General features: G+C 45.7%; 1 protein-coding gene across 1 annotated transcript in view; it reads left to right on the forward strand.

Moving 5' to 3' along the window:
• The window catches only part of LOC138295327 (uncharacterized), a 360,326-nt gene that overhangs the window by 21,071 nt on the left and 324,762 nt on the right, over positions 1-14,493 (forward strand). The window contains exon 2 of the mRNA XM_069233551.1: positions 14,339-14,476. Coding sequence (XP_069089652.1) covers positions 14,386-14,476 — 91 coding nt within the window. The 5' untranslated portion in view covers positions 14,339-14,385. The remainder of the gene's footprint in view (positions 1-14,338; positions 14,477-14,493) is intronic.

Here is a 14,493-nt window from a genome sequence, read left to right on the forward strand (position 1 = left end):
AGTGGGTGTACTTTCACTTTCACTTTGCAGTTTGGGATTTTTCTAGACTGTGCGGCTGTGCTGAGCGATTTGTCCGTCTAATTTGTGCTTTTGTCTCCTGTGTGCCATCCTATTTGTCATCTGTTTTATTTGTAATTGTCTAAGTATGTATTTGTCATATTTGGTGTCTAATTTTGTCTTTGTACTGTTGGGAGTGTGTAGTGGGTATTGGTAGTTTGGGAATAGTTGGGCTGTTTGTGGGTTACTTTACTTTCATTTTCCTCCCTCCTTTCCCTTTATTTTCCTCTTTACTCTTTACTAGTACTATTCTTTCTGTCATGTTGGGTAGTCCACGTCTGGGGAGAATAGGTGAGGAAGAGCTGGGGGCATTCATTAGGCTGGTGTGCCACTTCCTCCCACTGACGATTGAATCAGGTGGCAGGGTGATACAGGGGTATCACCAGAGGCGAGGAGGCTCAGGTGGTCTAAGGTGCTGTACCATCTGCGTCGCATTTTCAACACACCGCACAAGGACCACCAATTGAAGCACCGCTGGGCTGACCTTGTTCCCAGAGAGCAAGATCTGCTGGACCACCTGGTTCTTGTGATCGGTGGCCCTGTTGGTGAGTACAATTCAGAGTAATGTGCACATATAAATGCTCTGTAGTGACAGTAGCAGATTTAATAATATGCTGCAGGCAATGTTTTTGGCCATGTGGAATGCAATTAAACATACAGTGGCCCTGAGTTATACAATAATTGCTACACATTTGTTGACGCAACAGCTGCACAAACTTATAAAACACAACTTGATCTTGTAAATTAGTGCTGCTTTTACGTCAATAGATGATGGTAATGCAGCTCAAACATATGTATTATCCATGGTCTGTGAGTGTACCAGGAAAGAGATGTATTTCACAAGCTAAAGCAAGAAATTAATGTGGTCCCCAAATATTTTGAATACATGTCTCAACTGTATTCCGGGCCATGCGTACAAAGTTCTTCCTAACCTCAGGTAATCTCAGGCTGATAGTTTGACTTGGTTTGTGCCGCAATTAAATTAGGAATGGATGCCAAAGTAATGCACATGGGTTCATAGCTAAATGTTTGGTGCTACTTTCCATAGCTGTAGCGTAAAACATGAAGCAAATGCTGCAAATTGAGGAATAACAAATATCCTTGGCCCTCTGTTCATTGTTCCTGTGTGTTTTAAATTGGGCACAATAGCTGGAACAGAGCTGATGCATATGCCATCTGTGTTACTTTATAGCCATGCACTTCTCATAAGTTATTGGGTCATCATGGATACCTGAAGTTGGGGAATGCATGGTCACAATGTATTACTTGCATGATGTTGTACAAGGGACCCCTGACCAATTCCATCATATATATAAAGTCCTCAAATACGTTGCTACTATACGTTTGGTACACCCCTGCTGATCTAGTGCAGCATATGTACAATAGCTAACTTCCCAGTATGAAGGCTATCACAGACATGGGTGTATGCTAAAATCAGAAGACCAGCATTCCTGTGACTGCTGCCATTCCCAAGGTACATACAAATTCAAACCTACATCATCATGATTGACACAGTAGGACATTTGCTAAACCATGTTTCAATTAGGGGACAGTGTCAGTTTGCTGTACACCCGCTGATCTCTCAACTTGGCTAATGTAAGATGATGAATGTGGCTAACTGTGAATTCCAATACCCAATATGGGTACACAGGGCAATGAGTGACACACTCAGGTGCAATGACTACACCTGTGCCCATGCATGCTGTCATAGATGACCAAAATATACACTGTCAGCATATATTTCTTTGTTGCATTAATTTAGATAAATGGCCAATCCATGTTTAGCGTCAGATTGTCTTCAAGTAACGCATATGATCCCTGCCATTATGGTGTCATAGGGGGCATATGTGGCTCAGGGTACACTGTAAATGTAACATATGCAACCTATACACAACACAGGCCCACATTTAAGGGACCATAGAAAGCATAATAAATCATGAGCTTAACTCAAACCACATGAGCATCACACAGTAACTGATTGTCCCTTGATGCACAAGCCACAATACCTGAGTGACAGGTATTGCAGTGCACCAGGAATGTGGCTTTGCATGTCTCTCATAACAACAAATGATGAAATGGAGTACACTCTATAAATGAGTATGCAACCAATTGAGGAATCATGTTTGTCACCACATGATAGTTAGGGCCACAGCATGTGTGCATATGTGTGTGTATCACTCACTGGAGTGACAGGGTCTTTACATGTTTGCAGTGGTATGTATGTTGGAGTATCATCATGCCTGAGGGGCTGGACTTTCAGATATAATGTCACATACAGTAATTTTACTTTAAAGTGTTGTACAGTACACAGACATTGAGCACATTTCACCCTTCCATGCTTTACAGGTGGACCTGCCCCTTACACAATTGGAGAAGTGGCTCTATGTGCGGACCCAGGCATATCCAGTAAGTGTTGATATTTCAGTTCTGTGTTGTGTTTGCAGCTGTTGTGTGATTGACTCCTGTGTGTTGGACACATAGCGAGGTATGATGTGCTGGCACATGATCTGATATGTGACTTGACTGGAGTTTGACTTATTTGTCCATATTTGAGTTGGACATTCAGTGGCGTAGAGTCATATTTTGGGATTGTAGTGCAGCCCTGTAGGCATGGCCATGTGAATAGTGTGACATTTGTTGTTACATTTCTTGTAATGAAAAATTTGGAGAGGGCTATTTTCATGATTTAGTCAGCAAGTCATACCCTGAATCACACAGAGTAGGGATGCCAAAGTATTACCCACAGACTTGAGCCTCTCTGTTCACTAATGAACATATTAGACTGTATGTTTGACTTCCTAGCACCATCTAGCTCCACATGTTGTGCTACGTTTATGTGGCACTTGCGTACAATGTCATAGGTGTGCATGCAGCTCATGCCCAGATGGGTGCTTGCATCTATGTGCTTGTTGTAGGACAGGTATTGGTGGGATCAAATGATGTTGACAATTGTCTACAATTAAAAAACATCAATGTGGATGGGATTGTCCAATGTTTGTGTCTATCCTATTTGGAAACCCTCCTTACCTGTGGTGGACTGACTGAACCCATGGACAGCTGTCCAAAACTTCCTGGCAGTCCTTGATGTTTGAACGCATGTGTTTCTTGTCCTTCCCCCCTGAGGACAGGCTTAGGGTTATGAAATATGTGTACCTAGGTGTGAGGATCCAAGTGTAGTACACAGACATGTAATTCTGTAATTCATTTGTTCCAACCTAGGATACCAACTCTTGACTAGCAACTGCATACCATCCTGGCAATTACATTTACAAATCACAGATCTTGTGGCCCTTGATTGTCATCCAGAAGATAGTAATTAGTTTGCCTGTCACATGTGGAGGACTTGCAGCATTTGTTATGTGACTAATGGCAGAACAATGATACTTATAGCATTTAAGTATGTACACATCTTTTTGAGCGTTGTTGTGCTGTTAGATAGGACATGTGTAGGCTGCCTTGGCATGTACTTCCTCAGGGACAATCTGTGATCTGTACTGTGATTTGGCCGGTTTCAGATACCTTAGATGTATTTCTTGATTATCATCAGTAGCTGTATCACACAATGATGTAACTAACGTTTGGCTTAATCTTTTTTAACAGCAGCCAATATGGATGCCAACCAGATCCATGAATTCCAGAGGAGGGCAATGAGTTACCGCCACATTCTGGATATTGAGTCTGGGTTCCACCACAATGCACAGCATTATCGCAATGAGAGAGCCACAGGGGTGTGGAGGGCATTTGCCCAAGGGGGCCCATCTGTGTCCACAACAGCCGCCACCACCAGCACCACCGCAACGACCCAAGTGGCAGTAAGGATGACAGCCACCACTGCAGGTCCATCAACATCCTCCGCTCCTGGACCACTGACAGCACAACCTGCACCTCCCCCTCCAGGCATAGCACCAGCAACTACACAACCCTCCACAACTGGCTCACTGACCACCCCTGCTGCAGTCATTGACAATGTGGAATTTCGTTCAATGCAACGTGACATGAAATGGATGTTGCACAGACCGGACAGGCTGCAGCAGGAGGTGTCCCAGATCAACAGGAGAGTGCAAGGGATAAAGAAGACCCTGCGGAGGGCGAACTGTGACTTGGAGACCCTCAGCCATGATTCCCTCCCCTCCCTCCTCTTTTCTGGTTCTTACATTTAGTGGGTATAGGGGAGTTAGAGTTAGGTTAGAATAGGCTGTTAGTTTAGTTAGTATTAGTGGGTTGGGGGTGGCGGGTATAATATTTTTACATGTGTTTTTTTTGTGGGTGGGTGGGGGATGATGTTGGGTTTTTTTTGTATTAAAGAAAAATTATAAAAAAATTACAAAAAAATATATAATTGTTTAGGATAAGATAGTATGTGTTTAGGTTAGTATACGTTGTCCTCCATGTGTCCCGTCACATAAGTGGGGTGTGGGGCTGATGTTTAGAGTGTTTAGTTATATGTGAAAAGTAAGTTTAGCTTAGGGTAGTTAGGGCCAGTTGTGGGTAATGTGTAGTTAAGATAGGTTAGGTTAGTTAAGGTGTTTCCCCTAGTTTTATTATCCTTTTTTACGGTTCAATAAATATTTAGGTACTCCTTTACAGTATGGGGCTGATTCTAGAATTCCGCCCCCATAATACCGCTCCGCGGTCAGAAGACCGCGGAGGGTATTATGAGTTTTTCCCTGGGCTGGCGGGCGGTCTCCAAAAGACCGCCCGCCAGCCCAGGGAAAAACTCATTTCCCACGAGGATGCCGGCTCGTAATCGAGCCGGCGGAGTGGGAAGGTGCGACGGGTGCAGTAGCACCCGTCGCGTATTTCAGTGTCTGCAAGGCAGACACTGAAATACTTGCGGGGCCCTTTTACGGGGGCCCCTGCCGTGCCCATGCCATTGGCATGGGCACGGCAGGGGCCCCCAGGGGCCCCGCGACCCCCCCTACCGCCATCCTGTTCATGGCGGCTTTCCCGCCATGAACAGGATGGCGGTAAGGGGGGTCAGAATCCTCATGGCTGAGGAGCGCGCTCCGCAGCCATGGAGGATTCAAACGAGCAGCGGAAAGTCGGCGGGAGACCGCTGACTTTCTGCTTCTGACCGCGGCTGAACCGCCGCGGTCAGAATGCTCGTTGGAGCACCGCCAGCCTGTTGGCGGTGCTCCCGTGGTCGGTGGCCCTGGCGGCCACCGGCCGCCAGGGTCAGAATGACCCCCTATGTGTCTTATGCTTGGGGGTCAGTGCCTTGGCATGGGTGAACAGTGTCAATTTAGTATTTGCATTTGTGTTCCATCCTGCATCCAAATCCCAATTGACCTGTCACATTGGCATCTACACAAAAGCTACTTTGCTAGGAATCTGCCGTCCATTGCACCCACCACTCAAGGTTACTATGGTTCCCAATGTGTAGTTAAGTTTGGATGTATGTTTTCAATCGGTCATAATTTGAAACAAGATTTTGTACTGAGGACACTGTGGTACGTCTGCCTGCAGCCTGATGTTCATGTGAACCCTGATAAGGAGAGTGATGGTATAATCTCATATAGTGTAGTATACATATCTCATACCTATCATTTATTACATTGTACTGCAAGGTTACTTATTTGTACGTACACTCGTACACATCCATTCCTGATGTATGGTGTGTGTGATGAAATTGTAAAGTCAAATGTCACATACCTAAAGATTGTCTGGAAGAAAAAATTGAAGACAATGATTTTCTGCTTAGACATCCCTTGGAGCAGAGTTATTCTGTCCAACACAGCATTATACTGTAATATTTCTATTTACTTCAGATTTAACCCTCATGAAGGGCGGATAATGGTACAATCCAGACCCCAGTTCATAGTTATCTGCCCACAATCTTTCAAGACAGTTGTATTGACATTCTATGGGCATTGACATGAGGCAAACATCACTAATCTCCCTTACAGTTGATGTGTCACATTACACAGAGACAAAGTGGTTGTGCAAGTGCTATTTATTTTAAAGTGCTGTAGTGCTATATTTACATAGTCCAGGATTGTGAGTCCATGAATGTGACGCTTTCTAGTGTGATACTACACAAGTGCAAAAGGACATGTCATTGGACATGCTGGGGTGAAGTGTCATACAGTGCAGAGGGACATTAATTGCCAATGAGGTAGTGAGAGACAATCACAGAGCATACTGTCAAGGTAAACAGTGGGCTGGAGAACAGTGCTTGTGAGCAGCTATTTAAAGACTGGCATGTTACAAAGCACAGGACTTTGGTTATAAGTGCCCATGGGGCAGGGACTAGTGCTACTGGGTACTCTTATGGGTGAAGGTGATCTGTTCCACATCTTCATCTTCTGATGTGTGTGTCATCTCCTCTGCCCTTGGTGGTGGTGGGCTTGAAGGGGCAACACACATTTCAGTGTTTGAAGACGTGGAGTCTGAAATCCCGGTAGCTGCCAACTGTGGGGCTATTAAGGGCAGTACTGCAGCAAGGAGGAGCTGCTGGTTCTTAAGTATAGCAGCTACATCATTGTGGTATGCAGCCAGGTCGACCCTGAGGGGGTCAAGATTGCATTTGTGCACACGTTGAAAGGTTTGGTGTTGGAGGTGTTGTGTCAACTCCCTTAATGCTGTGCTGATTTCTTTCACACTTTGTTGAAGTTCTTGCAAGATAGATGTTCGCCCTTGCATGGCTGCTGCCTGTTCAGCAGATGACATCATGCACAAACGCACCCCCTCTAAGCTGGCTGCCATATTTTGCATCCCCACCAGTACCTCCTTGGTCAGCTCCCTCTGTACTCCAACTACAGTCCTCTCAAAGCAGGTACCAGTGTCGTCAGAGTCCTCAGCTGGGTTGGAGCTGGCAGGTTGTACAATTGGGGTGGTGGGTGGGTCCTCTGTGATGGGTGCTACTTCTGTGCTCCTCCTTGCGACAGAAGGTGGGATTTGGAGGGTTCCAAGGATATCTTGGAGGGTCTGCTGGCTGATGTTTGTCAGCTTGTCATCCATGTCATCAGGGAAGTCCAGGACAGGCATATCCTCAGGAGAGCCATCATCCTCTGCAATGAGATATTGTACAATTAGTGTGTCTGTTCTGTGGCATTTGTAACGTGACGTGCCTGACTTCCCATTAGTTGTACATTGTGATCTTGGTTCCTGTTCATTGTTACTGTCATTAAGATTAGCATTCTCCCAGGCCTCTGCCCCACCTGCATGTCACATGTAGTGTGGGCAATTTGGGGAATTGTCTGTGTCACATCCTCTAGGTGTACTGTCTGCCCAAATTGTATGTTGCCACCTTATTGTACAACTCAACCCTCCGTCTACTTCCATTCTCATGTCGTGGCCTGGCACTGGCTGTGGGTGTTCTGATGGCACTTGCTCCACACTTAACAATCTGGGACTGACCCAGTCTCAGATATTTCACATCCAGCTATATGTTGCTGAGACCTAGCATATACTAGGTATAGCACTGGCATGGCACAATACATATATGAGCATTGGTAGTGTGTAACGTTGATGTTGGGAAATGTGTGCTACATAGGATTGCACTGATGGTCCTAGCAGGGTTCCATTTCCTTTTCTGACTGTGCAGGTGTGTTTCACTAGCCGGAAACATATGTCCTCCCCCTCAATGCTGTTGTCTGAGCAGTATGACAGTTGGTATGTTGCATGGTGTCATTGCAGCTATTGTGACCCATGCACATGGTGGACCCTGACATGTGCAGCATGGGTATGACATTACTGCTGTGTACCTCATAATGTTTATGACAATGGCTGATGTTTGTAGCGATTATGGACATTAGCATTTGACAGGATTAGCACATTTTTATTGATTACAGGGGATTGATAACGTTGGCATCCTGAACCCTCTAATATGGGTGTGTTTGATGTATGGGCACCTAACTGCCATTGGCTACTTGACCTGCACACACAGCAGAGGTCGTAGTGGCAACTGTTGTCAATGTTAAATTCCCTTTGCGGATATGGCCTGAGACTGTTAATTGAGCACTAGTTCATGTAGCAAGAATACCAGCTGTCGTGTGACAGCAGGCCAGTTTTACATTGTACCCAATCCTCCTGGACTGGCTTTGCCTTTCCAACATCCTTGGCAAGGCAGCATACCCCAATGCAAAGGTTGTTGGCGTAGTGTTGTACTGTGCCCCAGGTTTGCCCTGCACAGCCCATGCCCCCGTGCTGTGCCCCTTTGCCCTTTCCACTCCCTGATTATCATGACTTACATGCATTGTGTAGTATGTATGTCCCCCATCTTGCTTGCAGTTAACAATTAGGCATTTTTGTCCCCCATGCGATTTACCCTGCATCTGTGTTGTTTCCTGGTAGTCTGCGCTGTCCTGTCCTTGAATCTCGGTGACGATCTCCTCAGGGATGACGGCTGCCACCATCTCCTCCATGTGGTCCAAGGCCTCCTGTGGTGCTGGACTCCCACCTCCAGTCTGCAGTGCTGCCTTCCTGTTCCTTGCCATCTTTTCCTTTGTCCTGCGCTTGCAGTCATGCCAGAGTTTCTTGCACTCAATGACTGTTCTCTGTACTTCTGCCACACTTTTTATCTTGTCAACAATTTTTTGCCAAATTGCCTCTCTCCTACTAATTGGCAATTTTGAGGTGACAAAAAGTTGGTGCTGGTGTTCCGTCACCTCTTTCACCAGTATTTCCTGCTCCTCTGCACTGAATCAACACTTCCTTTTCTTCATCTCCCTCTCCTGGGTCTTGTGTGGGTCCTACTGGCTGGTTCTTGATCGGTTGTCATTTTCCTGTGGTCTCTCAAAGCTTCTGGGATCCATTTTGGCTCTCCTTTGCACATTTTGCCGTGTTTGCACCGCTTTTTGATGCAATTGCGGCAAAAAAAGGCGCGTGTCCGTTTTTCAACTTCATAAAGCAGATCTAAGTCATTTTCGCTGCGTTAACGTCATTTTTCTTTACGACGTGGCACATTGGTTTGAGTAAAAAAAAATGACTCAAACCAGTGGTTTGCACCGCCGAGCGTCAAAGTATAAATTTGACGCCCGAGCTGCGCAAAGAAATGTTGTTAGCCGGCGTTACATTTTTTGACGCAAAACTGCGTCGGCGCAGTTTTGCGTCAGAAAGTGTAAATATGGGCCTAAGTTTATAACAAGCATAAGGCCTAGTCAAATTGTTGCTCCTCTTTATTTACAACGTTATTAAGGGCCCTCCAGCCCAAACAGGGCTAGTTTTTACCAGTACAAAACACACATATTAGCATTTTTCCAATCAGGAAAAATATGTATGTTACCTTTTCTTATTGCTCATTTTCAGTTCCTCAATTTAAAAAGAACCAAAAGGCATATATTAATACAATACAAAACGCAGTCACAAGAGTTCCTAAAATAATAACTGAAGGCCTAGGCACTTCTTTATCTGAGCCATAATACTTGAGCTGCCCCTAATAAAGCATGCACAAAGAGGGCCCAGGGTGGCTGGATTCATACCAGTGTTGTGGAAAAATAAATAAGAACTTTGAAAAAGAGTTCATCAGTTTCAATGCCTGCAAGGGTGTCTTATATATACCATCTGGAAGCTGCAGGAACGTAACCCAACTCCCACAGCCCACTCTAAAGCAATAGGATCACTCAAAATATTCCCATAATGGCATCAATAATCAATGTACTGAAGGCCATTGTTGCACAAACTGACCCAGACCAACGTAGGGCTGCTTAATAACATGGAGATGCACAAAGCCACCCAAGGGCCCAATGAGAGGTCAGATGCCTGCGTCCCGCCAAGGCTTTAGCCATCTGTTCTTTTGTATGACCCCTTCTGGAGGAGTAAGCTCACAGTTGCAAAAGGGACTACCTGCACCCGATTAGAAACTGCTAAGCAGTTGGCTTGATAGCACCCAGGGTGCTACGCAGTACCTTGATATCGTCTATGGTGCTAAGCAATATGATTTGATAGCACCCAAGATGCTAAGCAATATGCCTTGATACTGCCGATGGAGTAGGATTTTGTCATCTCCCACTACGTGCCCTTCTTACTTTGAGTTTTATGGATAAAGGAATGGGTTTGTCCTTTAGTGCATGAGTTTCAAATCCACTTATTGGCTGGCAGCACTGGAGACTGGATGATGGTGAAGACAGAGCACAGAACAAGCACAGACTGCTGGTAGCTGCAATACATACTGCATGGGCCAGCATGCAGCTACATGTGCACCAGGTAAAGATGTGAGAAAATGCCAGTAGGGCGCATTATTATAGCAGCACACGCTAGAGATGGAGGTGGGAAACTAAAGTTCAAAGCTTGATTTCAATGGAGAATCGGTGACTCCCAGCACAGAGCTCCTCGTCGGTGCAGCCACAAAACAAGTGTTAGACGAGGCAGAGACGACTCAGAGCTCCCAAGTCAGGGCTATAAGTGGGATGAAGAAACTGGGAGGTCTTTCAAGATGGCATGGCCTGTATAATTAAGGGCGCGGCTTGAAAAATTTTAAGCTCAAAATCTGTACTTAGCATAGTGTGTCGCTCACCTGGTATTTTCCTGCTTCTCTCCGTCATTGCATCTAGATATATAATACAGCAAGCAATATCTCACCTAAAACAAGACAGAACTATTGACTTTGTCAAAGATGGTTAGTTGCATGCAATAAGTACAACAATGGCTTTGTTGTATATAGTATTAAAAATGCTTCAGATCTGAAATTATTGGGTTGTGAAATAACTATAACGAGTCTCTAAAGCTGCAGTGAAAGGCGGTGGTGCAGCCAAGTTAAGACAGGAATCAGCCCACTTAAAGCCCTGTGCCATGTGCCCCCCGCCATGGAAGAGTCCTTTGACCAAGCGCGCACTGCAGCTGGTTGGCCCATTTCTAAAGTGATGGATAGATGGCTCATGAGGTCACGCTCGCCACAAACACTGTGGCCCTCATTATGACTTTGGTGGTCAATTTAATTGACGACCAAAGCCAAACCTGCCAGACAACCGCCAGTGCAGCAGGTGAGCAGATCGCCATATTATGAGTGGTGGCTGCTCTCCGCCAATGTTGAGACAGAAAGCAGCCATCATTCGTTCTAGTGGTCGACGCTGCAGAGGCTGTTCCCTCGCCGGCACCACCATGCCAGAATCTCTCTGCCTGCTATATAATGAGCATTAATATGGCTTGGCGGTGTCCTGCTGGTGTGGCGGTGGCAGACTGCCAGGATTCAGCCCCTCCAGGCATCCTTCTCAACTGAGAAGGTTAGTGAGAATCTGAAAATGGAGGGGGTCTGTGTATTTGAGTGCATGTGTGCGTGTCTGCAGGGGGTGATGAATACGTGCGTGTATGCAAAGGAATGTGAATGAGTGTATGCGTGTATGTGCGCATGTATTGGGGTATCTGAGTGGATGCATGGGAGTGAGTGGGGGTGTCTGAGTGGATGCTTGCGATGAGGGTTTTTTTTGAGTGGATGTATGCGTGTGCTGCATGTGTGTGTATGTGAATGCATGCATGCACAAAGGGGGCGTTCTGAATGTGTGGATGGGTGGGGAGATGTGCGCATGTGGGGGGACATGTGTGTATGTGTGTGCCGGCAACATGAATGGAAATTCTGTGGTGACCACCACAGAAAGCCTGGCAGTTTGCAACCTCGTAATTCAGGCCACCGGATTAGAGGAGGTCACTGCCAGCCCATGTGGTGCGAACGCGGGACAGGCAGAGTTATGGAGGTTTGGCCTCAGCCAAACCTCACAACTCGTAATACGGCGGTCTTCACTGCCTGCTCCGGGACGGTGAGACCCCCATAGTGAGGCTGGCAGACTCCCCAAGCCTCGCATGTCAGCACCACTCAAGAAGTCAAGACACAGGGAGGGGGCACCTCATGGAGTGACATCACCCGGCACCCGCTCACATTTTCATCTTGCAGGCAGGAACCTCAGCTGCCAAGCCCTGCAGCCAGACAACTATATTACATTTGGGATTGTATTCTCCCTAATGGGGCGGCTTCTGGGGCTATTGTTGGGAGACAAAGAAGCCCCGGGGATCTGTCTGCAGAGGCCCGGGGCCAGAAGAAACAGGCCCTGGGGCAGTGGAGTGTCTCAGAGGCTGCAAATCACATCAGGGACACAATGACGTGTAAAAAACTTCAGACAGCAAAAACAACTCTATCAGGTTTACAACTTTGTCGCGAGAGCGCACACTTTAAACAAATCACAGAGAAGATCTGCAGCATGAAACTGGAAACAGGATGCAAGCAGAAGACCCCCTACCCTTAATTTGTTTATAGTGGCTCCTGCACTTGGGCACCCACAGGGGGTTTTCTAAATGAAACATGATTCTGGGCTACCATAGTGGGTGAAATAGGTAGCTCAGCGAGCTGAGCACTCACTGACAAGATCAGCAGGTTACAGATTCAAATCTCTGCAAAGTCAGACGTTCATCTTTTTAATGTTGCTAAACTGGTGCAAAGTTTGCTTGGTTTCAAATAACTGCATATAAAAGGTGGTATGTTAAAGGTCCTTATGGACAACATTAGGAACAAGTTAAGGAGCGCATTTCTGTACCAGTTCTTTCACCACCAGGCTCTTTTTCTGGTCTAAATAACTCTTTGTTGTACTTTTATACACTTGGAAATTTTTAAGGTTTCACATTGCTCTAAACTGGTTTATGCTCACGGGGCAGATCAGGCTGGCAGCGATGCGGGCCATGGGTGTTTGTTTTCTCTCATGACTTCTAAGGAGGCTCCAATGGATACAAAAAAACGCAAGCCAAGGGAAAAGACAGAATTCAGGCTTCCTAAAGAAAACAAGCCAAATAAATGTCTCATCAGCCAAATCCTCTAATCCGCTCCAGCTGCCCTCTGAAGGTCACATGTGCCTGGGCAGGGGGGGAGTGGATGTGTACAGCCCATGTGCACCCTGCTCGAATGCCAGGTGCTCTGCTCCCCTGTACAAGCCAGTTACCAGTGCATTTTGCTTTATATGGTAAATAAACTATGTGCTGTAAAAGGAGCACAGAGGGTTAAAAAACCCACCTCCCAAAAAAACAGAAAAAGGCAAAAGGAGCTGATGCAGAACAAGACAGAAGAAAGTAAAATGTGCTTTTTGTCACCAAATTAAGCACGCTTGCCATGGTACTCTCATTAGCACAAAAATAGTGCCAGGGAATGGGACTACCTGCTTGGTAGTTTGTCTACAGCCTGAAACTTGAGTATATGGAACGAACAAAAGCATAGACAAGCAAAAACTAGAGCACCCGTGGCAATGTATATGTGCAGCGGCTGCCGCCGCAAATCTCTTGGAGCGCCCAGGTGGAGTTTTGGATCGGGATGGGGGAAATTACGAAATAATATTTTTTTTTAAAACAAGTGCAATCGTGCTGTGTAAAACCCAGCGAGATCGCGCTGTGTAGGAATTAAAAAGAAAAAGTAGTCCAGAAACCATGCAGAAAACATGGAGCCTCATATGTTTTCAGTAGTTTACCAGTGTTGTCGAGGAGGGCTAAACAAGGCAAAAGGCCTTGACGTATGTATGCCTTTCGCAAATGAAATCAAGTGAATTTTAAAAGGCAAGCCCACTGATGGGCATGCGGTGGGCGTAGTTAAAAGCCCACACAGATTACAACAGAGGCCAGAGCCCATATCTGCGAATTTTTTGCATTTCCAAAATTGCGATTTCTGAACCAGAAATCGCAATTTTGGAAATGCAAAACCCCAGGGTGCTGGGGGCCTAAGGCCCCGTCTGCTGCACCCCAATTTTTTTTTTGTTCACCATGTAAGGTGCACACATGCCAAAAGGACATGTGTGCTTTACATGTACAATTTAAAAATGCACTTTAAATGCATTTTTACATTTTGCACATGGTTACCACCAAGTTCAACTTGGTGGTAATGTAGCGAATCCGAAATGCCAAAATCGCATTTAGGAATTGCTTCATACATGTGCAAAGGAAGAGCAAATAAGGATTCCTTGTTTACGATTTCTAATTTAGAGAGTCGCAATTTGCGACTCTCTAAACAGGTTCGCAATTTTAAGGAATCGCTATTTTAGCGATTCCTTAAAATTGCTTTCAAAATGTATTTCATACATTGTGAAATGGCATTTTGCATTCGCAAACGGGCATTCACACCGTTTGCGAATGCAAAATGCTTTCATACATCTGGCCCTAAATCCCTTGGGGAATTCCCATGGTTGACTACAGTAGTCAAACATCTATTCTGTCTTTAACAAAAGAAGTTCACAATGACGAAAATTGGTTTGTCCGGGAGTGTCTATAATGCTGCAGGTTTTGGCAGGGGTGGTTTTAAAAATACTTGGCTGGTGTTGAGTCTGTCTTTTCCTGTGTCATCCATCCCTTCTTCTCTTCCTGTGCCATCCTAAAGATCCCAGACACCGGTGCAGCAGTGGTTCTGATATTGCTGAAGACCTCATGATGAAGACTCCAGGTGCCATTCTGCTCCTTGCTGTCCTCCTTGGGTCCTACAAGGCGCTTCCAGTGGAGGAAGAAAACTTACCTGAAGGTGAGTACACAAGGATC

Source organism: Pleurodeles waltl, chromosome 5, assembly GCF_031143425.1.
Source record: "Pleurodeles waltl isolate 20211129_DDA chromosome 5, aPleWal1.hap1.20221129, whole genome shotgun sequence".
NCBI classification, from domain to species: domain Eukaryota; kingdom Metazoa; phylum Chordata; class Amphibia; order Caudata; family Salamandridae; genus Pleurodeles; species Pleurodeles waltl.